We start from the raw sequence: 23,379 nt of genomic DNA on the forward strand, positions 1-23,379 counted from the left end.
CACAGCGGGTAGGGCGTTTGCCTTGCACGCGGCCAATCCGGGTTCGATTCCCAGCATCCCATATGGTCCCCTGAGCACCGCCAGGGGTAATTCCTGAGCGCAGAGCCAGGAGGAACCCCTGTGCATTGCCAGGTGTGACCCAAAAAGCAAAGAAAAAAACAAGAGGACGTTCTCAACTATTATTATTATTTATCAATTTATTTTGCCTTTTGGGTTACACTGGTGATGCTCAGGGGTTACTCCTGGCTCTGCACTCAGGAGTTACTCCTGCCGGTGCTTGGGGGACCATATGGGATGCTGGGAATCGAACCAGGGTCAGCTGCGTGCAAGGCAAACACCCTACCCGCTGTGCTATTGCTCCAGCCCCTATTATTAGATTAGTATTATCCACTATCTCAACTATTACTTCAGTAAGAGTTATGCCCCTGGGGTGGGGAATGTGGCTCAAGTGAGAAAGTGTTCCTGCATGTGTGACACTCTGGCTTTGATCCCTGGCTCTGTGTACCCCTCCCCAGCACCACCAGGACTGGCCTTGGGACTCCTGCTGAGAGTGACCCCAACCTATAAAAAGGTTCTGGACCAGAGAGATAGTTTGGGGGTTAAGGTATATGACTGACTGGTGGCCTGCCCCAGCCCGGTTCAATCTCTACAGTACAGTTCAGTTCTCTGAGCATCGTCGAGTACAGTTCTGGAGATCCCTGATTACTACTGGGGTAGCATTGTAGCATTGTCCTCCCATTGCTCATTGATTTGCTTGAATGGGCACCAGTTACGTCTCCATTGTGAGACTTGTTATTGTTTTTGGCGTGTCAAATACGTCACGGGTAGCTTGCCAGGCTTTGCCATGTGGGCAGAATACTCTCGGTAGCTTGCCAGGCTCTCCGAAAGGGGTGGAGGAATCGAACCCAGGTCAGCCGCATGCAAGGCAAATGCCCTACCCGCTGTGCTATCGCTCCGGCCCTGCTACTGAAGTAGCCTGAGTTTTCTCCTGCATCTCAAGGGCTGACCAGCACCACAGTCTTTGGCCCTTGCATTGAACCATGAGTTTTGGTTGACCAGGAATCGCTAGGAGGGCCTCTTGTGCAGTATTTTGGGGACGCCACCCCCCAAAAAAAATTCGGTCCCTTTCTTCTTTGACTGCAGTAGTTTGGTCCAGACTGTTGTCTTGATCCATGGGTGAAGTGAGTTTCTCTGTTTCCCTATTATGTCTGCCCCTCCATGCGGGTCTGGGCAGGGTCTGGAGGCTTGTGTCCAGGCAGGCCTGGGCAGCAACCAGGAGACCCAGGGTCGTGACTGTCCTGCAGCTCCTGGGCTACCTCATCATGATGTCAAGTGGTGGTTTGGGAGCCTATGCCAAGGAGACTTTACTAGAGTCTGGGGCCTCCATCCTGGAAGCTGAGAGAGCTCATTCCCTGGAGCTTGCCAGGTTAGTCTGCCAGTCTGTGGGCAAGAAGGAGCACAGCAGGAAGTGATGCTCCCTAGATAACAGGTTCTGTTTGTGGAACTTCTCCAGGTATGTGCTATGTGGAGTGTGGTTTGCTTGCTCACAATCAGATGTGAGTCTTCCAGGGCCTGGTCTGTTTGTTTGCTAGGAGAAAGCACTCAACTTGATAATTATCTCTCAGAAAGGCCTTGTCATTATCTCCCAACCTGCCTGTGCTCAGCTCTTTGCTAGGGCCCACCCCTCCCCCAAGCTCTCCTTAGGGATTTGTCCTCAGAGTCTATCACTGAAGAAAGACACCATTCAAGGTGTCTGTGACCAGCTCTGCTATAAGCAAGGTTTATGGAGGTTGGCAGGATGGCACCGCCCAGTGACTTGGATCCCTGCTTAAATCCATAAATTTCTTGTCTCCCATGTCAGGGCTATAGGAACGGATTTGCAGGCAGTTGATGCCAACGCCACTGCCTCCCTCCCCCGAACCCAGACAAAGTTCCACACCTTAGAAATTTCTTCTGCATTGCAGCTTGTGGCCTGTGGATTTCTGTCTTGGCGAGATTCTGTTCCTCCTCCATCTGGTGCCTCTGTGCCTGGCTGTGAAAGCTTTTGTTTGTCAAGGTTTCGAATTGGAGCCTGTGTAGATTTGTTCAAATTCTGGGGTAGATTTGCTGAGGTTGCTGGAGAAAGAGATAAACACAGCTTCTCCATATTCAACTGTCTCCCACTACCCCAGTCAAGTTTCCTTCTTTTATCATTTCCTCTGTGTTTAACTCATTTCCTTAAGCCAGGGTAGGCCTGCTGATGACAAATATTTCATTTTCCTCCATCTGAGTGCTTTTTCAGGGGGGTGAATGTGTCCAGAGGAAGAGGTAAGAGGGCCCTGGGGCCATTCCCAGCAATATGTGGTCAACTAGTCCAGCGCTGTGCCAGGCACCCCACATTGTGGTGCTCAAGAGGTTCATGCAAAATGGGACTCAAACTTAGGGTCTTTTGTGTGCAAAGCATGTGTCCCCAGTCCTTCAACGATCTCCCTATCAAAGGGCATTTTGACTTCTTCCTTCCAAAAAATTTTGTAGGTGACAGTTTTTTTCATTTGGGACTTGTGAAATGTTGTGCCACTTTCTTCTGTCCACCATGTTCTTTTTTTACTTTACGGTGGGAAATATTACAATTTCTTGGTACCAACAGTGAAATATTAACATGAAGTTCTAATAGTAAAACATGATTGACAAGAAGTATACAAAAAAAAATTTCTTTTTAAAAGGAAGATTTAATTTTTTTTTTTGGTTTTTTTTTTGGGGGGGCACACCTGGTGGTGCTCAGGACTTATTCCTGACTCTATTCAAGGATCACTCCTGGTGGTACTCAGGGGACCATATGGAGTGCCCCCGTCGATCCTAAAGTAGACTGCGTGCAAAGCAAGCACTCTACTCTCTGTACTATCTCTCTAGCCTCAGCTAATTTATTTTTAAATTTTTGTTTGCAATAATTTTTATTTGCAGTGTTAGGGTTCCATGTATATAACATTCGACACTCCCCACCCCCAGCTTCCTTCATTCCACCACTCTGAGGAGAAAATTCACTGTCATTCAAATTACTGTTCCATATCAATTAGGTGTCATCTCTGTCAGTGGCTCCAGAGTGATTACTTTGTCTATAGTATGTAGAAGTTTGGCTATGGCGTTTGGTCATTTTATTGGTCACCTACTGACGGTACTATCTCTCCAGTCCCAATTTCTTCTTTTTGTATGTTTTTGCTGAGACTTTTAGTCCACACTCATCCCTGCCTGTACTCTGGCTACTTCTGTCTCTGTGCCCAGGAGTGACCCCTGGTGGTGCTGGAGATTGAATCAGGGTTGACCACATGCAAGATAAGCTCCTTAACCACTTAACCTAGCCAGACCCACTCTTTTTTTTTTCTTTTTCTTTTTCTTTTTTGGGCTATAGTCAGTGGTGCTCAGGGGTACTCCTAGCCCTGCACTCAGGGATCACTCCTGGTGTTACTCAGGGGTCCATGTGGGATGCCAGGGATCAAACCCTGCTCAACTGCAAGCAAAGCTTACCTGTTGTACTTACTACCTTTCCAGACTTTGACCCCTCTCTTTGAAGTAGTTTTTTTTTTTATTCCTCCGTTAAGAGCTTTTTATAAAGTTCTCTTGCATCTTGATGGTGACATTTTATTCACTTTGAGGTATCAAGATTTCATTAAGGCCTAGACCTTTTGAAGCTGGTGGGCCCCCACTGGTGGCTTATGTAAGGCAGAGAGCAAAGAGGATAGAGACTTTCTCCCTATTCGGCTCATTTGCCTCTGCCATCCAAGACCATCTGGAAAGACTAGGACTGATAAAGCCTGCTATGACCCCTATGAGCTCCTCATCCACTGTCACTAGCCCCACCAGGTGGCCATCAAGCCACACCTGACATCTACCTGGTCTTCTAGGTATGGAAGCTGATCCCCACCACCCGATTTCTCAGGGAGCCGCGGACTCAGGTTAGAGCAAGGATTTGCTCTTCGCAGGAAAGTCAGTCAGTCCTAGGCCTTATTCAGGGTTTCAAGGTTCTTGTCGTGCCTCTCAGAAAATAATTTCAGGAGTAGATGAGCAGTGAAGTAAGAACAGATTTTATTTGGAAGTTTTCAGGAAGGGGAAGGAGGAGGAGAAAGTGAGAGAGATTAGCATGCTCAAGAGAGAACACAGGCTTCTCCAAAGGTGGAGAGAGCCCCTATACATGTCCCAGCATTGGATATGGAAGCATGAAAGCACACATCTTAAGAGAGCAGATGTGGGCGACACAGGTGCTTGGGTGCCACATGTGCTCAGCCACGTGGGCACAAGCAGCACACAGGCTCAGGCAGTATGCGCATGCTCTTCCTTTGTTTCAGGTGGCTTTTACAGGCTTTTCCCTAGCTGCCCCAAGTGAGGTTTCTACTGTTGCTAGGGCGGTTGCCAAGGGGGTTGAGTTGGGAGTGGTCAATGATCTTCTTTGAAATTCCTTTCCTGGCCTTTTGTTCCTGCTGGAGCTTAGCTTGGAGGGGGGTCCAGTCTTCTCCTGCTGTTGTTGGAGCCAGGTGAAGCCTTATTAGGCCTCGGTTTCTGTGTTTGCTGCATTTGCCCTGTTGGTTTTTATTACTTCCTAGGAATTCCATTGTCATAGGGACCCTTCCCTGTCCAACTACCTACATCAGTTTGGAGCACTCTACAGTAAGACTCTGACTCTTTTAGTCTTGTTCTATCTGGTATCCTGTGTGTAGTGCTAGAGGAAGTGAGAATATTGCTTTCTTTCTCCTGGTGAGGGTGGATTTCTAGGGCCTCTGATGAGTCCACACACATAGTGTGTGTATATCCTCCTTCATGTGTGTCAGAGTGGGGTGGGCCGGGGGGGAAAAGGGTGCTGTCCCTCCAACCAGCTCCCCCTAGGCGGCTTAGTGGCTGCCATCTTCCAGAGGCCACTGGATAGTTAGGTTTGGGCCCGCAATGATGAGACACGTGGAGCCTCATAGGATGGGGGTGGAGATGGCCTTTTCCTCCCCACCCCAACAAGACCCACGAACGGCCTCTCTGGCTCCTGATCAAGCTGCTTAATGGCCATCACCTCAGAGACTCAGAAACAAATCTCGAAACCCAGCAGCTTTTGGCAGAAATGCATCCAGGCCCTGCAATAGATTACTGTTGCCGGGCCAAACCAGGGGGGAAAGAGTGCTGCTTCTCTGCCTGCTCCCCCTTGGAGGCTCGGTGACCGCCATCCGCCAGAGGACATTGGACAGTCATGTTTGGACCCACAGTGACGAGACATGTGGGGCCTCAAGGGATGGGCATGGTGCCGGCCCTTTTCTCCCTGTCCCAACAAAACCCCGAGTCACCGCCCATGAACGACCTCTCTGGCTCCTGATCAAGCAGCTTAATGGCCATCATCCCAGAAACTCAGAAACAAATCTGGAACCCAGCAGCTTTTGGCAGAAATGCGTCCAGTCCCTGCAGTAGGTTACCGGCGATGGACCACCTCAGATGGGAATAGGTTTCCTGCCTTGGCCTGTTCCCCCTGGAGGCCCGGTGGCCGTCATCTTCCAGAGGCCATTGGACATTCAGGTTTGGGCCCGCAGTGACAAGATACGTGGGGCCTCAGGGGATGGGAGTGGAGCCGGCCCTTTCCTCCCCGTCCCAATGAGACCCCGAGTCGCTGCCCACGAATGGCCTCTTGGCTCCTGATCAAGCTACTTAATGGCCATGATCCCAGAGACTCAGGAACAAATCTCAGAACCCAGCAGGTTTGGGCAAGAAATCCCTCTAGATTTAATTGTTAAAATTTTGGAATTTCAAAATCATGTGGCCACTAGTGAAGCCACACAACATCATATGTTATTCATAACAAGCAATAGAAAACAAATTGGCTACTGTTGCCTTTTTGGCAGATCTGAGTGTTGGGGTAAAATCACAAATAATAATGGGGGGTGTGGTGTCGAAATGTTAAATGTAATCAAAGGAGAGAGAGAGAGAGAGAGAGAGAGAGAGAGAGAGAGAGAGAGAGAGAGATGCTCAAGAGAGAACTGGGGCTTCTCCAAGGGCTGAGAGAGCCCCTACACACATCCCAGCATTAGACATGAAAGCATGAAAGTACACATCTCAAGAGGGGAGATGTGGGCGACGCATGTGCTCGGGTGACACATGTGCTGGGGCACCACATGCGCTCTGCCATGTGGGCACAGGCAGCATATACGCGCCCTCCCTTTGTTCAAGGTGACTTTCACAGGGCTTCTCCAGTCTGCCCCCTTGTGGGGCTTCTACCTAGATAAATACATTGATAAAAAGATAGATACATTGCTAAGGAAGTTGGGGGAAGGAGGGGTTGGGAATGGTGATGATCTTCTTTGAAATTCCTTTCCTCACCTTTTGTTCCTGCAGGAGCTTCTTTGGGTCTGTTGCTGGTGCCAGGTGAGGGTCTTATCAGGCCTTAGTTCCTGTTTTTTTCCTGTGTTCTGCAAGGTTGGCTTTTGCCATTGCCTTGGGAGGAGGCCTTCCCTGTCTACCTGCCTACATCATATTGAGGAAGTGCCAGGCTCCGAGCCTTTGGGGGCGGCAGTCTCTGAGGGAAGTCTGTGCTCTCTGCTCACCTTGTCGGCTTGGGCAGGGGTGAGCCAAGTTTTTGCTGCGTTGATTTAGGGATGAGGGGTGGGGGTGGGGGTACTTCATATTTTCTAGAAGTATCTCTTACTGAACTGCACCTTGCCTGATCCTTTAAGCGGAGAGAAACCCAGCTTTCCTTGTCTTTGCATGTCTATATTTCCAAATTGGAACAGAAGGGAAAAGGAAAGCTTGGGGAATTCATCGTGGTGTTGTTCTAAGGCCCCTGGTTGGTGTTCTGGAAAAGTCTATTCACTGTTTCCAGAGATGTGTTTTTCAGGTATGGCTGGAGACCGTGCCTTATGTGATGTGTGCCTTGTGTGATGGAGTGAAAGCTGCCCTGGAAAATCTCTCCTGGCTCGTGCAGAAGCTGCAGTTAGTCTTGGGGGAGAGTCAGCCTCAGACACACAGAGAAGCTGTTTTATGACCCTGGCCCTTAGAGTGTTTCTTTAGAGTCTTTCTGTGACTCTTGGCATGCTGCCAAAGGGGAAGAGCAGGAAAACCCTTGGTTAAATAAACATATATTCATATTTCACTGCAGGAGGGCGAAGGGTCTAAGTCAGCATAATCGTTTCCATATGCTCCGCCCTGGGCCAGGCCTAACTAGCTGCATCTTTGAAGTAAGACAGATCAGATGTTTCATCAAATGGATGTGCACACTAGTGTTAAACACAGAGGAGTCTGCTCTTATTTGAGAGAAGTGGGTATTGTCTGTCGTCATGTCTGGGTGAGGAGATGGTCTCAGGGAGACATCTGATTGACACACATCCTTTGGCTGCTGAGTTTAGCTGGGCCATAGTCTTGCCTCTCTGGGTGTGTGCAGTGTGTGTGTAGTGCCAGGGATTGAACCCAGTAAGGGCCGTACTCCAGCCCCCAAAGCTCTGGAATTCTTTGTCTTCCCTGCTCCCAAGTCACCAGCATTTAAGTGTGGGCCTCAGAAACCTCTACCCCAAGCGATTTGGACTCCTGAACCACGTGTCCTGGCTGCGTAGTAGAATCATCACAAGAGGAGATTTCACATGTCTGGATACCCAAACTGACTGCAGCTCTAGAAACTCACTCTGGGTGAAATCTAGACACCAAGGGCACATGTAAAACCTTCCCTGGGGATTCTGATCTTCTGTGTGGTTTGGAAGCAGAGTAGAGAGTTGGGAATGGAGGAGGAATCCCAGACATGTTCCGGAACTCTCTTTTCTGGCTGCATGGGTACCACCCCACCTTCCCAGGAAAGGACATGGAGAGTCTTTCTTTGTTTAGCACTTCCATTAAAAAACAAGTCAGTTGCCCACGTTAAAATAGTGGGGTAGAAGCCAAAGGGGGATCATGAGGGGCCTCTTCCAGCCATTGAGACTTCTGGCATTTGCATTGCTGGGCTGTGTGTTCATAGCCAAGGAGAGATGTGTGGTGCTCACTCTCTCTCTCTCTCTCTCTCTCTCTCTAAGAGCCAGTGAGTGGGGACTGGGGAACTGGGGAATAGGGGACAGTCATGCTAATTGATCCCTATTGTGTTCTGGAGCTCCTTCATGTTCTCCTGATGCTCTCACAGAGAGTTGACTTCTCACTGCCCTTCCAAATCATTCTTTGTCCTGCTCTGTGCCCCGGACGGAGGCCAGTGCCTGAAGTTGCACCACTGAAATTCAAGTGTAGCCAGGCGTCTGTTTTACATCCAGTAACACCAGGCCTGCTGGGACCCTTGTGAACAGTCTGATCTACCGACACCCTGTCACCACACTTTGTACCTAAGTGCAGCACTGCGGCATTGTTCTTGGACTTCCCTGTATTTTTTTCCTGCCACCCTGCAGCCAGCCCACACCATCCCCCTCAAGCCCCCCACCTCTGACCACCCCCCTCCCCACACACACTGTCAACACCACCACTTGCCTCCCACCCAGGCTCAGCCTTCCACCACTTTCTCCCCTTCCTTTCTGTAAAATCAGGTCCAGGGTTCCATGGGCCTCAGCCCCTCCATCCTGTTCCCCCACTGGGCTTTGCTATATTTGGTACAGGTGGTCCTCCAGAGCTCATGTGAGCGGGTCCCCCACCTCGGCTTCCCCCCCCACCCCCCACCTTTAACTCCTTCCAAATGCTGAGAGGCATTCACTGTGAACTGTGAAGTGAGGGCTTAGCTTTAACAATCTGGGAGCAATCAGGTTTGTGATTGCTGGTTGAAGGTGGGTTTTTTTTTTTCTTTCTTTCTCACAAAACTTTTCTTTCAAGTGTTATTTTAGAGGCCAAAGGGGCTGTTTCCTGAGGGCCGGAGGTTCCACCAGCATTTCATTGGTTCAGCACAGAAGCTGGAGGAGGCTATGTTGCTTACTCGGGCCTGCAGTGTTAGGGATGTTGGGCCCACTCTGTTCATGCTGGGGGCCTCTAAGGCTGCACCCCGCGGCGCTTGGGAGAATCATGTGGTGCCAGGAGTCAAGCCCTGGCTGGTCCTTGCTTTGCATGTGCCCTGACTTCTATAGCATCTCGAGGCCTCCTCTTTCTCTCTCTCTTTTTTTAAATGCTTTTGGGGTGATTCCACACTCATCAATGCTCAGTAAGGACTATTGGCTCTGTGCTCAGAGATCACTCTGATGGGGATCAAGGACTCATATGGGGTGCTAGAGCTCAAAAACCCAAGGTGAGCTGCATGCATGGCGAGTGTCCTACCTGCTGTACTCTCGCCCTGGCCTTATTCCTCCTCTTTCTCTTAAGAAGAGGCACTGCACTATCAATGCACCGATTCATTCAATAACCTTCTTTTTCTTTTTCTTTGCTTGTTTTGGAGTCACACTGACTCTGCCCAGGGATTACCCCCAGTGGGGCTCAGGGGATCATATGAGGTGATGGAGATAGAAATCTGGTCAGCCGAATACAAGACAAGCACCTTACCTGCTATACTATCTCCCCAGCCCCCAGTAAAACTTTGAGGATTGCCTGTGAACCGGGACAGCAATAGGGTGTCTCCCTCAGCCATGAGAAAGATCGAACGAAGTGATGGATTGAAGAAGGTGCTAGAAAAGGGGAAGTCTAGCTGGGACTCCCGGGAGTGCTGAACAGACAGAGTCCGAGAGGGTGAGGGAAGAGTTCTTAACACCTTCAGAACAACCCCTGCCAGCCCCAAGCACCTGACCCTTGCCTCTGTTGTGACTCTGGTACCCATCTCTGCTCCTCTCTGGTGTATGTCTTTGTGACCTTTGTTCCCTGCAGCAAATCTGAGAGCCAGAGTTGTCCTGTAGGTGCTTGTGGCCAGTTCAGTCCTTCAACGCACTTCTGGCTCATCAGGTTATGAAACTGCACTATCTGGAAGCATCGCAGTGAGAGACAGGGTTGGGGTTTGACTTGCTTCCAGACTTGAGTGACATCAGTGAGACTGTGGCCCAGCCCGGTGCTTTGTGAGCTGCTTAGCTCACAGGAAACTGCAGGTCATAACCCAAGCTATAATCAGAGGTTTGGTAACTTTCCTTGCTTCTTTAAAATGCTGATTTCTGGAGCCCAAGAGCTAGTGCCTAAAGGGCTTGTCTTGCACACAGACTACCCAGCACCTGAGGGTTTTCTGAGCACTTCTGGGAGTGATCATTGAACATAGAGCCAAGCCCTAAGCACCTCCCAGTGTGACTCCCAAACAAAAATAACACAGAAGTCAAGTGTAGGATAAAGTTGTTTTGTTCTCTCTCCCTTGCTGTGGGGAGCTCAGGTTTATTGGGTTACACCCATCACAGTGCTCCTAAGGTACTCCCATTCCTCTGTGTTTATCTTTAACTTCTCCTTTGCGTTCTGCTTCTCCTATCTGTTAATCAATCACTTATCCCCAGATCAGACCCTGTGACTTGTAAAGTCACATTCTTCTAGGACTCTGGATTTTATGTAAACAAGTTGAAATATTGCTTCTCTCTCTCTCTCTCTCTCTCTCTCTCTCTCTCTCTCTCTCTCTCTCTCTCTCTCTTTATTGTATAGTTTATTTCCAGAGCAGTGTCCTTTTTTGTATAGACACAGGAAGACAGTTGATACTTAACTTTTAACTTGGGAATTAATTGACTTCGAATAATATTTACTACTGGGCATCTGTCATATTTACTCGACTTAAACTTCAGTTGCCCTTAGTTCCTAACACCCCAAAAGCAGGGTCCTGATGAAGGGATTTGGATGGACTCAGGGCAAACTGTGAGCTATCCTGGCATCAACACGGTACAGGCCAAGCGCCATAAAACCTATAACAAGTTAAGAGCACACTTATGGACAAATTCTGTCATGACCCAAAGAGAAGTGACTGGACAAGGACCCTGCTGGGGTTAGGACGAACTAATCTGGCCTGAGGACTGTAGTCTGGAATATATAGCGAAATGTCCCCAGAAGAGCCATCCTAGAAGCTTAATATCTCTCTCACCGTGTCCATACAAAATGACTAGGAAGATTATTAAGAAGTAAATTTAAGATAACTGTTTAAATAAATATGGGCTAAGGAAAGGAGAAATTTAGCCCTTGAGCGGATCTCCTAGCAGGATGAGTTCTTTTTCTTAGAAGCAGCTTCCAGGAAAGGAAGGGCTTTACATATGTTGATTGTGTGCTACCACACCTGTGTGTATTTGCTACCTCAATGTGGAGAGAGGTGGGCCTGGGTTTATGACTAAGGCTATGAAACTGGGCAAGGGGAGACTAGTCCCCCCTTGGGGATGGGAATGAGGGGCAGGAGGAAACTGAAATGAGGAGCGCAGTGAGACTGGAATAGGTGCCAGGAAATGGAATCAAATGGGACGGAGATTGGAATAAACAGCTACTGATCACCAGCCAGCTTGGCGGCCTTGTCCCCTCCGCCGGCCAGCCAGAGTGGGGAAGTGGCTCATGGCCACTGAATGTACCCGGAGAGCTCAAACACATTTTTGTGAACACACAGTCAAGTGCTTAGAATCAACTAAGCTCCCTTTAAATTGGTACTTTTTAATTTTTATTTATTTAATTAATTAATTTATTTATTTTTGCTTTTGAGGTCATACCTAGCGATGTTGCGATGTTCAGGGATTACTCCTGGCTCTGCACTCAGGAATTACTCCTGGCAGCGCTTGGGGGAAGCATATGAGATGCTGGGGATCGAACCTGGGTCAGCCGCATGTAAGGCAAACGCCCTACCTGCTGTACTATCACTCCGGCCCCTGTACTTTTTCAAATTTTAAGGACATTAAAAAACCCAAAGGTGACATTATTTGTCTTTCTCATTCCTCTTTTTGCCTTCTATGAAAAGAACATATTTTTTTGTTTGTTTGTTTTTTGCTTTTTGGGTCACACCCGGCGATGCACAGGGATTACTCGCACTTGGGAATTATCCCTGGTGATGTTCAGGAGACCATATGGGCTGCTGGGAATCGAACCTGGGTCATCCGCCTGCACGGCAAATGCCCTACCTGCTGTTTTATCACTCCAGCCCCAAAAGGACATATTTTGGAGGGAAAAACTAGATATGTGGACAAAGCTGAGACTCCCTGTCTCATGGATCTCAATGAATAGGAAGACAGTTGGCAAGGTGGCCAATTGCAGGAAAAAAAAAAGTAACATTGTGAGGACTTCACAGCCTGCAGAAGAAGCCCCCTTGAAAGTGTCAGAGCAGAAAGAAGTCTCAAATCTGAGGAAAATGTGGGGGGGGGGGAGGGAGGGAGGGGGGGGTCTGCTGGGTGCCAGAAACTGAGCTCTGTTACCTCCTGTGAAGAGCAGAGGCTCACACCCGTGTGTAAGTTTCCCCTCTCGGCCACTCTTGCTCATTTCACTCCCTGGAATGAAGTGCCCATCACAAACCCCACCTCTGTCTGATCACTCGGGTCCATACCAGTCCCCCTCACCCCAGAGCTTGTAGAAGGCCCAGCTGCCACCCTATCAAGACCTCCAGCAAATAACTGCTGTGAGCTGTGCTTGGTTCTTCTCTTCCTGTTGGGTCTACCCTGCTGTGCTCAGGCATTCTCCCAGCTCTCTTCTCAGGGCCTGCTTCTTTCTGGAGGAGTTCTGGGGACCTTGTAGAGGGGAGGGGAGGGGATTGAACACTGGGCCTCCTGCATACAGAGCACACATTTTACCCTTTGAGAGAGCTCTGCACTGCCCCTCTCCCCCTCCCTCCTTACGTCCCCCCCACTCCCCCATGCTGGTTTCTTATAGTGAAGCTTCTTGTCCTGGAGGCTGGGGGCAGCTCTCCCTGGGCAGCAGTGTAAGTGCCATCTAGGCTGGGGATGGAGGCTGGGGAGTGTCAGCTGGGGGATGTGTGTGGTCCAAATTAGATGGAGGGGAGGAAGCTCAAGGAACCAATTCTCAGACCCTCTTCTGTCCCCAGACGAAGCTCCTGCTTGTACCTGCCTTAGATAAACAAGCACTTAAATAATGACCCTAGAAAGGATTTATTGTTTCTTTGAAATTCAAGTGTAGCTAACTATCTGTTGCTCTTTTTCTTCTTTCCTTTTCTTCCCCCTTCTATGTGTGTGTGGGTGAGGGGGTGAAGGGGTGAAGGGGTGTCACACCCTGCAGTGCTCCTGGCTCTGCATTCAGAGATCACCTCTGACAGGCTGGGGTGGGGAGGGGAGGGAGGGAGGGTATGGGTGCTGGGGATGGAACATGACTTAGCGGGGTGCAAAACTAATTCCTTACCTCCTTATACTCTATAAAAGAATATCTCTGGTCCCTCTTTTTTCCCACCCCCATTTATTTATTTATTTATTTATTTGAATCACCATGAGATACAGAGTTACAAAGCTGCTCATGGTCAGGTATCAGTCATGCAGTGTTGCAATACCCATCCCTCCACCAGTGTACATTTCCCACCACCAGTGTCCCCAGGTTCCCTCTTGCCACCCTCCCCCAGGAGTTTCTTCTTTCTTTTTTCTTCTTTCTCTCTCTCTGTTTCTTTCTCTCCTCTTCGGCATATTATGTTTTATGATACAGATACTGAGGGGTTACTGTGTTTGTTCCTTTACTTGTTTTCAGCACGCAGCACACAGAATGATCACTTCCAACTATATCATGGTGGTTCCTTTTCTATTCCAGCTGCTTTCTCCCCCAGCATCTGAGGTAGGCTTCCAACTGTGGACCAATCCTCTTGACTCTTATTTCTACTGTCCTTGGGTATTGGTCTCTTATGTTTTTCTTTCTGTTTTTTATATCCCACAAAATGAGCCCAATCATTCTATATCTATCCCTCTCCAATTCATTTCATTCACCATGATGTTCTCCAAGTCCATACATTTAAAAGCAAATTTCATAACTTCATTTTTCCTAACAGCTGCATACTATTCCATTGTGTAGATGTACCGTAGAAGTACCAGTCTTCTGTTCTCAGGCCCTCGAGTTGTTTCCAGATTCTGGCTATTTCAGGAGTGTTTGATCTAATTCTTTGTAAAAATGTCTTGGGTATACTTATAGGGACTGCACTAAATCTATAAAATGCTTTGGGGAATGTTGCCATTATGACAATGTTAATCTTCCTGATCCATGAGCAGGAGATGTGTCTATTTCCTAGTGTCCTCTTTTATTTCTTGAAGTAGCATTTTGTAGTTTTCTTTATATAGGTCCTTCCCCTTTTTAGTTAAACTGATTTCAAGGTACTTGATTTTCTGAGGCATGAATGTGAACAGTATTATTTTTCTAACATCTCTCTCTATTTGTTTATAGGAAAGTCATGAACTTCTGGGTATTAATTTTGTAATTTGCCAATCTTCTGTATAAATCTATTGGTTTTAGGAGATTTTTCATGGCGTCTTTAAGGATTCTCGAAGTATAGTGTCATGTCATCTGCAAATAGTGAGAGCTTGACTTCTTCCTTTCCTATCTGAATGCCTTTAATATCTTTATCTTGCCTAATTGCTATGGCAAGTACCTCCAGTACTATATTGGAAAGAAGTGGCAAGAGTGACAGCCCCTCTCTTCTTTGACTGTTTTTGGCACCAAACTCAGGACTTCACACCTGTGAGGCATGCACTGAGCCCCATCCTGGCCCTGCCTCTTGTTCTTCACCAGATGTGGCATGCCCCCATCAGAGCCCAGCTGCCTGTACTTGCATGCTCGGAATCTGGGAGGGTATAACATCCTCAAGTAGGGAGGAATTGCTGCTGTGTACCCCTTAACTAACCAGCAAAATGCCAAGCCAGGGTCTCCTGTGCCTACTATATCATCCATTTGCTTTGGCCAACCTGTTTGAATGAATACCGAGTATATAATGCATACTCTGAAAATGCCATTAAAACAGTGAAAAACATAACTATACCTGTCTGTATTTTCAAGAATTCTTGTGGCCAAGTGAACCTAAAACCTTTCCAGACCCACTCCAGTAGTCAAGTATTTTGCTGGAAGTTCCAAGTAATTCCCTAGCTGGTAACAGAAGCACATGTTGCTTCCCCTGCTTTACTCTCTCTCTCTCTCTCTCTCTCTCTCTCTCTCTCTCTCTCTCTCTCTCTCTCTTTCTCTCTCTTTGCTTTTTGGCTCATACACTCAGGAATTACTCCTGGCAGTGCTCAGGGGACCATATGGGATGCTGGAAATCAAACCCTGGTCAGCTGCATGCAAGACAAACACCATACCCACTGTGCTATCGCTCCAGCCTCCCCATACACAATCTTAAAGTGAGTTAGATGGAGGCCCAAGAATTGTAGGAGCATCTGCTTGTGAGCAGTTGCAACCTTGATAAGATGCAGTAGTGTGTCTATCAGTACAGGGATCTGTCCTGATGTGTGGACATTAGGCAGTCTAGTTGCTATGTCATGGGGTATAATGACACAGACAGAAAAGGTATAGTTTACCACACGCTGGAGCGATAGCACAGCGGCAGGGCGTTTGCCTTGCACGCAGCCAACATGGCCGACCCGAGTTCGATTCCTCCGCCCCTCTCGGAGAGCCGGGCAAGCTACCGAGAGTATCTCACCCGCACGGCAGAGCCTGGCAAGCTCCCCGTGACGTATTCGATATGCCAGACACAGTAACAACAAAGTTTCCAATAGAGACGTTACTGGGCCCGCTCGAGCAAATTGATGATCAACGGGAGGGCCTTTACTTTACTTTTACTTACTTAATCTGGATGGCATCTTTATTGGGCTCCCGCCTCTATGGGGCTGCTTGTTGATAATGTAAGCAATACAAGCCAAATCTACTGCAGAGTCTATTTATAGGGCAAGGGCCTGGGGCCTGCAGGGCATTACCCAGCAGTGCCCCAGGGACCATGTGGTGTTGGGATTAATCTCGGGAGCTTGAGCAGACCATGGGAAATGGAACCTGAGACACCATCACATTCTGGTTGTGCTGTTGAGTTGGGCGTGAAGAAGTTAGCCACAACTAAAAGTAATTTGATGAAGGGGGATGAGGTTAAACGTTCGTTTCAAAGAGGTGAATGAACACATGAATGAACTAGTGATTGAGAAGTTGTGGTCATATGTATTTTAAGTAACTTCCACTCACACTCAGTTCATTGGGATGCCCCATTTCTTTCTTGGTGGCCTCATAAGTGGGGAATCCCTTCTCCCTCTCCCCCCGACACACACTTGAAAATGTATTTAAACACTGTGATTTACAAAGTTGCTTATAATACAGTCATTTCAGGTATTCAATATTCCAACACCAATCTTACCACTGGTGTGACCTGTCCTCTACCTTGTTCCAAGATATTTATACCCCACCCCTAGCCTGCCTCCTTAGCAGGCACAAAATCATTTACTTTATATTGCTTGTTACAATATGTCTTTCATGATGGTGTTACTAAAGTTATTGTCTGAGGATCTGCTGAACTGTTAGATGCTAGTTGAGTTTTCTGTACTATTGTTGTTGCTAATCAAACTTAGTGGGCTTCTGTACAGCTATCCCATCTAATTTTCTGTATCTATGCTGGACTGTCAGTACTGTGAACTTTGGAGATGTTGCACAGTTGTGTATGTGGCTGCATGCTCCAGAAGCTGTGGCACTATGAGAGTTAGCCCCGTGGCATCTCAGGCCTTCCAGGTTCAGTGAGCAGCAGCTTTTCTCTGAGATGGGGTACATGGCGGGGCCATTTAAATGCGAGAGGAAGCAGGAGCGATGGGTCATACAACAGGGCAGGGACTTGGCCTGCCCCCTTCTCTTTTTTAAATTTTTTTTTATTTTATAAGTTAGTTCACAATATTTGATTACATTTAATATTCACCAAAATCGGGATGTTTCCATCCCAAGACCCAAGCCCTGTCCCAAAACACAACTGAAATAATATATTTCATATTGTCTGTTATGAAGAACTGCTGAAGATGCTTACAAAAAAGTATTTCTACAGGAAGCAGTGTGAAGATTCTTTATTTTGGCAGGAGCTATTAAGACATTCTATAGAATATCTCTAACATGTTGTTAAAGTTTGGGTGATGTGAGCTTTGGTATATATATACATATTTTCCTCTATGATTTGTTGCCTACTATCTGAACCCCATCAAATGCGGTGTGGTAATTATGGAGAATGGGTAGGAAGTGTCTTATGATGTGTCCAGGAATATATTCACTCATATGTGAGGCTCAGCCCAAGCATGTGGGAAGTGGCCTTGAGCATGGAGGTGGTTGAATTGTGGAGGCTTTTGGCTGCCAGAGCTGGGTCCCTTGGGTTGGAGAGGGCTTTCACCCGCCTCCCTCTGGTTCGCCCCATGTGAAACAGCCTGGTGCGGAGTCCGGTGGCATGGTTATGGAGACCTCATTTTATGCTCCCTTGTGGGAGAAGCAAGCCTTCCCCCTTCTAAGAAGGCTCCAATGATCTGGGCCCAGACCCTGGCACCTACCAGCCTCAGCATGGCAGCTACTCTTCATAAGTGGGGAATCTCCCTGGGAAACTCTATTATTGTCAAGATGACACATCCCAGCACATCTGTTTTGTTTCACAGCTCTCGCTGAGGTGAAGATAGAAGCCATGACCAACCTGCCCTCCCAGGACCCTGTCCCAGGGACCCAGCAAACTGACCACACGCCATCTTCCCAGGATGAGAGCCAGCCTGCCTTGCTGTTCTCATCAACCCAGGACAGAGGATCAAGTCCAGTGAATGGGATTCTTTCCAAGGCAACCACTGCTGGGACAAAGCTCCTGCCACCTCTTGCATTCAATCACACAGTTGGCCGCATTGTCCTCTCTGAACATAAAGATGTCAAGTTTAATTGTTCCATCAGCGTACCTAACATGTACCATGATAGTGCCATCATTTCTTGGTGGAAAGATGGGAAGGAATTGCTTGGGGCACATCATGTGATCACTCAGTATTATTCTGATGACCGAACTACCACAATCATCACTTCCTTCAGGTATATATTTATTTTCTTCATTTTTAAAATTTCTTTAAAAAGAATCATTACTTTTTTTGTACTCAGGGCTTACTCCTGACTCCGCACTCAGGGATCACTCCTGGAATCTTGGGGGACCATCTGGGGTGCCAGGGATCAAACCTGGGTCAGCCATTTGTAAGGCAAGCATCCTGTCTGCTGTACTATCTCTCCAGTCCAGCTTTACCATTTTTTCAAGCCTGTGTATATTTTTAAAATTATTTTGTTATTGAATCACTGTAAGATAAATCCTTACAAAGCTTTTCATGATTAGGTTTCAGTCATACAGGGTTCCAACACCCATCCCTCCACCAGTGTACATATCCCAGCACCAGTGTCCCCAATTTCCTTCTCAGCAACCCCCACCTCATCTGCAGCCTGCCTCTAGGGCAGGCACTTCTCTGTCTCTCTCTGTCTCTCTGTCTCTCTCTCCCTCTCTCCCTCTCTCTCTCCAACATAGTTACTGAAAGGTTGTCATGTATATCTCTTTACCTACTTTCAACACTCAGTTCTTGTCCAGCGTGACCATTTCCAACTATTATTGTCATACTGGTCTCTTCTCTGTCTTACCTACCCTCCACCCCACACACACTTTTAAAAACTTTCCTGTCATTGCTTTTGCTGATTCAAAAGCAAAAGACTTGTACCTAAAAAAATTGGCCTTTTTTTTGTGTTCCTATGATAATAATTATAATATTAGCAGAATCCATTAGGGAACAAGCACAGCTGATGGTCAGCCTTGTTGGTCTTTTTTAAATTGATCTTTGCTTCCCCCAGAAGTGTCTGTTAGCAGATGCTCTGGATTCTGGAAGACCACTTCCCACCTGGCAGATAAGTCAGGTCAAATCCTCAGCACTCTCCCAGTGAAAGGATAGTGTTTTACTGCAGGAATGAGAGCTCTCTGGGGCTGGGAGATGGGGCACTTGCCTGGCATGCGCCAGCCTGGGTTCAATTCTCAGCACCACCTGGTCCCCTGAGCATCACTGGGTATAGCCCTGGAGGCCTCTGAGCACCACCAGGTGTGACCTTAGAGGCCCCCACCACTGCCATGGCTTGAAGGAGGGGGGATGGCCAGGTATCCCCTGCAGGTCCAGGGCAGCATCATATCCTTTAGCCCTTGAGCTGAATCGACAGCCTGGTTGGCCAAAAATTGTTGGTGGGGCACCTAGACATGAACTTGCTTGGAAGCCCCTCCTGTACCCCCCAAAATGAGAGACATCCAAATGACATGGTGGGTGAGGAGCTTTTAAAGCAAGGTGGCTCTCCCAGACCTTTCACTTGCCAACTCTTTCTCTCTTCTTCCTCTTCCCAACACACCTGCTGCCTCTTGCTATGGATGGGGCTACATGCACAGTGACACGGGAATAGAGAATTCTGAGGACTGGGCTAGTGACACCTCAGTTGGCCCCATTGCTTTGACAAGCCTAAGCTGAGTGACTAAAGAAATGGCAAGGAAAATGTCACAAGTGCCGGCACGAATATCTGGAATATGCCATCATCTGAAAGTCGAGCCATCCTCTTCCAGGATACTCTAGGTCATGAGCAGCTGCCTCCCAGCCCTGTTCTCACATGCTGGCCCACCTATCCTGGTTTCTTTTATGCAGGAAGGGTTTGTGTTACTGTGTTTGTTTGCCTTTGCGAAGACCTTCATGCACATACAGCTTTATTTATTTTATTTATTTATTTATTTTACTTTTTGGGGTCGCACCTGGTGATGCACAGGGGTTACTCCTGGCTCTGCACTCAGGAATTACCCCTGGTGGTGCTCAGGGGACCATGTGGGATGCTGGGAATTGAACCCGGGTTGGCCACATGCAAGGCAAACGCCCTACCCGCTGTGCTATTGCTTCAGCCCCATGCACATACAGCTTTAGAATTAAGTTGGTCAGTGGTCACTGAGAGCCTCCATTAGGTCAGGGCCATACAGAGTGGCAGTGAGAGCCTTGCTCTGGACTCTAAGCTCTAGTTGGCATCCTCTGTGACCTGAGACAGTCTCATTCTCTCTGTCCTGAGGTATGGAGTTTTTCTGATTGCAGCAGGACATTGGGTGTGTCAAGTGATGCTCCCTTTGCAGAAAACCACTTTGGAATTGCCCCAGGTTGAATGATTCCAGTCCAAGTTAGATGTGAATACTTGGGCCCACACCTGGGGTGGTTCGGGACTTATTCTTGCCTCTGTGCTCAGGGATCATTCTCAGCAGTGCTCAAGGAATCATTCCCAGGAGTGCTCAAGGTACCATTTGGAGTGCTAGGGAGGGATGGAATGGGATTAGCTACGTGCAAAGCAAATGCCCAAACCCCAGTACTATCTCTTGGATGTCCTGTTCTTTGATATTTAAAGCAGAACCCACACTACTGTGGTCTGTGGGATCTGTGAGCTAGTCAGGCCCCTTTGACCCTGCCCATCTCTTTTAGCTTCAACCTTTGACAGGGTGTGGGTTAAGTTTCATTTTGCTTTAGGATAAATAAGTTGGGGGTTGAGGGGGTTGCAGGGAAGAAAGTCACTGACACAACCAAGTCTTTCTTTTTCATTTTCCTCTAACCATGCTCTTCTTGGCTTGACTATGATGGGAAGAGAGGAAACCAGTACCTCTGTGCTAACGAGAGAGCTGAGAGCATCGTAGTCCCTGCTTTCCCTTCCCACCCCAGCTCCATGCACCTTTTTCAGAGGTTTGGAACCCCCAAGTGGGAAACATATGAGGAATTCTCAGCTTCACCTTTTCATAGCACATCTGTAGGGAGGTGCTATACCTGTTCACAGGGAGTGACTGGGCCTGCGGGGACAGTCAGTCACTCCACCCTGGTGGGGTTGGTCAAGTCCTGGCAGGACAAAGGAAGGCTGGACCTTCATTTAATTTATTGACTTTTAATTGGTTTGGTTTGGGGCTATATACCCAGTGATACTGGGGACTCTGCCTCAGGGATAACTCCTGATAGGCTCAGAGGACCATATGTGGTACTGTGATGAAATTGTTGACCACATTCAAGGCAACACCCTGCCTGCTGTGACTCCATCCCCGAAAAATCAAGCAAAATGCATTGTGTGCAGAGAGAATGTAACTGGGTTCTGGCCTTAGCAGGTCATCTGAGATGTGGAGCAATTGCCTCTAGCCCAGAAATTAGCCCACATGTCCCAGTTATTACATCCTCAACAACAAGTCTGTGAGCTTGCCAAATGCCTGAAGGGCTGGTGCCCTAATCTTGAGACCCCTGGAGTAGTAGCTACCATTAAATGAGGACAAGTGACAGCATCATTAGATCGTGTGTGTGTGTGTGTGTGAGAGAGAGAGAGAAAGAGAGAGAGAGAGAGAGAGAGAGAGAGAGAGAGAGAGATCACAACTCTGTCGACTGGAACCCAGGAAAAACTGATGCTCCCATCTTGAATCTAAGGCACTTTGAAAGTGGAATTCAGTCTTCCTCAAGGGACCTCAGAAGCTCTCAACTGTTTAGATGAATGAGGCCCGCCCAGAGGTTCAGAGGTTGAGGAAGATAATCTGGTTTACTCTGACTCTATTGATTTAAATGTTAATCACATCTGAAAGATTCCTTCATTGAAATATCTAGAACGAGGTTTGACCAAATATCTGGCTTCCAAGCTCAAGCCATATTGATATAAGATCAACCATCCTGGGGATTGGGGGTTTGCCTTGAACACGGCAAATGACCAGTTCCCAGCCCCACCATGGTTCCCTTGAGCACCACCTGGAGTGATCTCTGAGCATAGAGCCAGGAATAATCCCTGAACCAGCTAGTGTGGCCCCCAAGCAAGCAAAAACAAAAGAAAGAAAGAAAGAAAGAAAGAAAGAAAGAAAGAAAGAAAGAAAGAAAGATAGATATTATCTCTGAGCAAGAAGTTAAAGAATGTTTTGTTTCTTTAGAGGATTTTAAGGAAGTCACTCTAAATATCTTATGTGTTTTCTCTGAAGCATAACCAAAGTGCAGCGTTCAGACAATGGATCTTATGTCTGTAAGATGAAAATTAATGATGAAGAGATCGTGTCCGAACCCATCTACATTGAGGTACAAGGTAAGCCTGAAGGCCAGAGCAAGCAATTGCCACAGGCTTTTCAATTTTTTCAATTTTGATGTCATACCCAACTGTGCTCAGGGCTTACTCCTGGCTCTGTACTCAGGAATTAGTCCTGGCAGGTTTTCAGGAGGACTATATGTGGTAGCAGGGTTCAACCTAGATCAGCTGCATGCAAGACAAGCACCCTACCTTCCTTACTAATCTCTGGTCCTGCCACAGGCTGGCTTTTTAAGCCTGTGCGAATTGCTTCCTGTGACCTCTTCCCAGGGTGGGGTGCCAGTTTAGAATTCTGTATCTGAAGCCTGCAGCTTCACAAGCATGAAAATTGTGCAAGAGTGAGGGAAGGGGACCCTCTTTATAAAATTTAGGTGATAATTAAATGAACTCAACCCAAAGTTTTAGCTCTGCTCTAGGATATTAAGATTTTCTTGAACTCAAGTTACTTACCCATCAAAAGAAAAACTTGTAGCACTGTCCTCCCATTGTTCATCGATTTTCTCAAGTGGGTACCAGTAACGTCTCCATTGTGAGACCTGTTGTTGCTGTTTTTGGCATATTGAATATACCACGGGGAGCTTGCCAGGCTCTGCCATGCAGGTGGGATACTCTCAGTAGCTTAACAGGCTCTCCGAGAGAGAAGGAAGAATCAAACCCAGGTTGGCTGCGTGCAAGGCAAACGCCCTACCCACTGTGCTACCGCTCCAACCCTAAAAAAAAGAAAAAAACAAAAGAAAAACAGCGAAGACTTTTTATGCATTTCATTACCCCATTCTCAGTGCTGGCACCAGATAGCATGTACCTGTCAGGTGGAGATTTATTGTTACTTGGCGCTTTCCTGCCTAACCTATGTTGCACGTGAGAACAGAAAGCTGGGTGGCATCCCTAGCTGACTCAGCAGTTTATCTGTGACATTTTTCATCTGGGAATGGTCAGGGGTACTGTTTGGTGTATGAATGACAAGATGGGGTGGGGGGAAGCAGGTGGCAGGGGGGTGAGGGGATGGGGCTGGAGTGCCTTGGTGAAGGTGAGAAATGGGGCATCAGACAAGACATCTCTGCCCCAGGCACCTGATCCTGGGTGGAGCACATGAGTGGAGGCAACAGAGAGCCAGCCCAGGTCAGCCCAGGGCTTGGACTTGGCGGCCTGGGTCTGCATTGGCAGGGCCTGACAAAAAGACTGTCAACCCAGGGCCACTGGGAAATGAAACACCCTTTTCTTCTTCCTCCTGACCCTCCTCATCTTAGGCTTAGGGGCCAGCAATTAGCTTTTTTAGGAAAGTTTGACTAGAAGCATCTCCCATGAAAAGGCTTCTCTGCTATGTGTTCTTTGCTGGGATTGGTTATTGGGTGCACACCTGGCTACTATGCTCAGGGCTTACTCCTGCCTTGGTGCTCAAGGGTCACTTCTAGCAGGACCCAGGGGATGCTTTACAAATCAAAGCCAGCTTGGCCACGTGACAGGAAAACTTATTTAACCGCTATATTGTCTCTCTGGCATCACTGTGCAATCTCTGTGAACTCTTGGACCTGA

The 23,379-nt window shown here is 47.7% G+C and overlaps 1 protein-coding gene across 1 annotated transcript in view; it reads left to right on the forward strand.

The window, feature by feature from the left end:
* Positions 1–23,379, forward strand: part of MERTK (MER proto-oncogene, tyrosine kinase) — a 124,394-nt gene that overhangs the window by 26,497 nt on the left and 74,518 nt on the right. The window contains exons 2-3 of the mRNA XM_056128811.1: positions 17,391–17,802; positions 21,746–21,846. Of these exons, the coding sequence (XP_055984786.1) occupies positions 17,391–17,802; positions 21,746–21,846 (513 nt within the window). The remainder of the gene's footprint in view (positions 1–17,390; positions 17,803–21,745; positions 21,847–23,379) is intronic.

Source organism: Sorex fumeus, unplaced genomic scaffold (genome assembly GCF_029834395.1).
Source record: "Sorex fumeus unplaced genomic scaffold, SorFum_2.1 ptg000006l, whole genome shotgun sequence".
NCBI classification, from domain to species: domain Eukaryota; kingdom Metazoa; phylum Chordata; class Mammalia; order Eulipotyphla; family Soricidae; genus Sorex; species Sorex fumeus.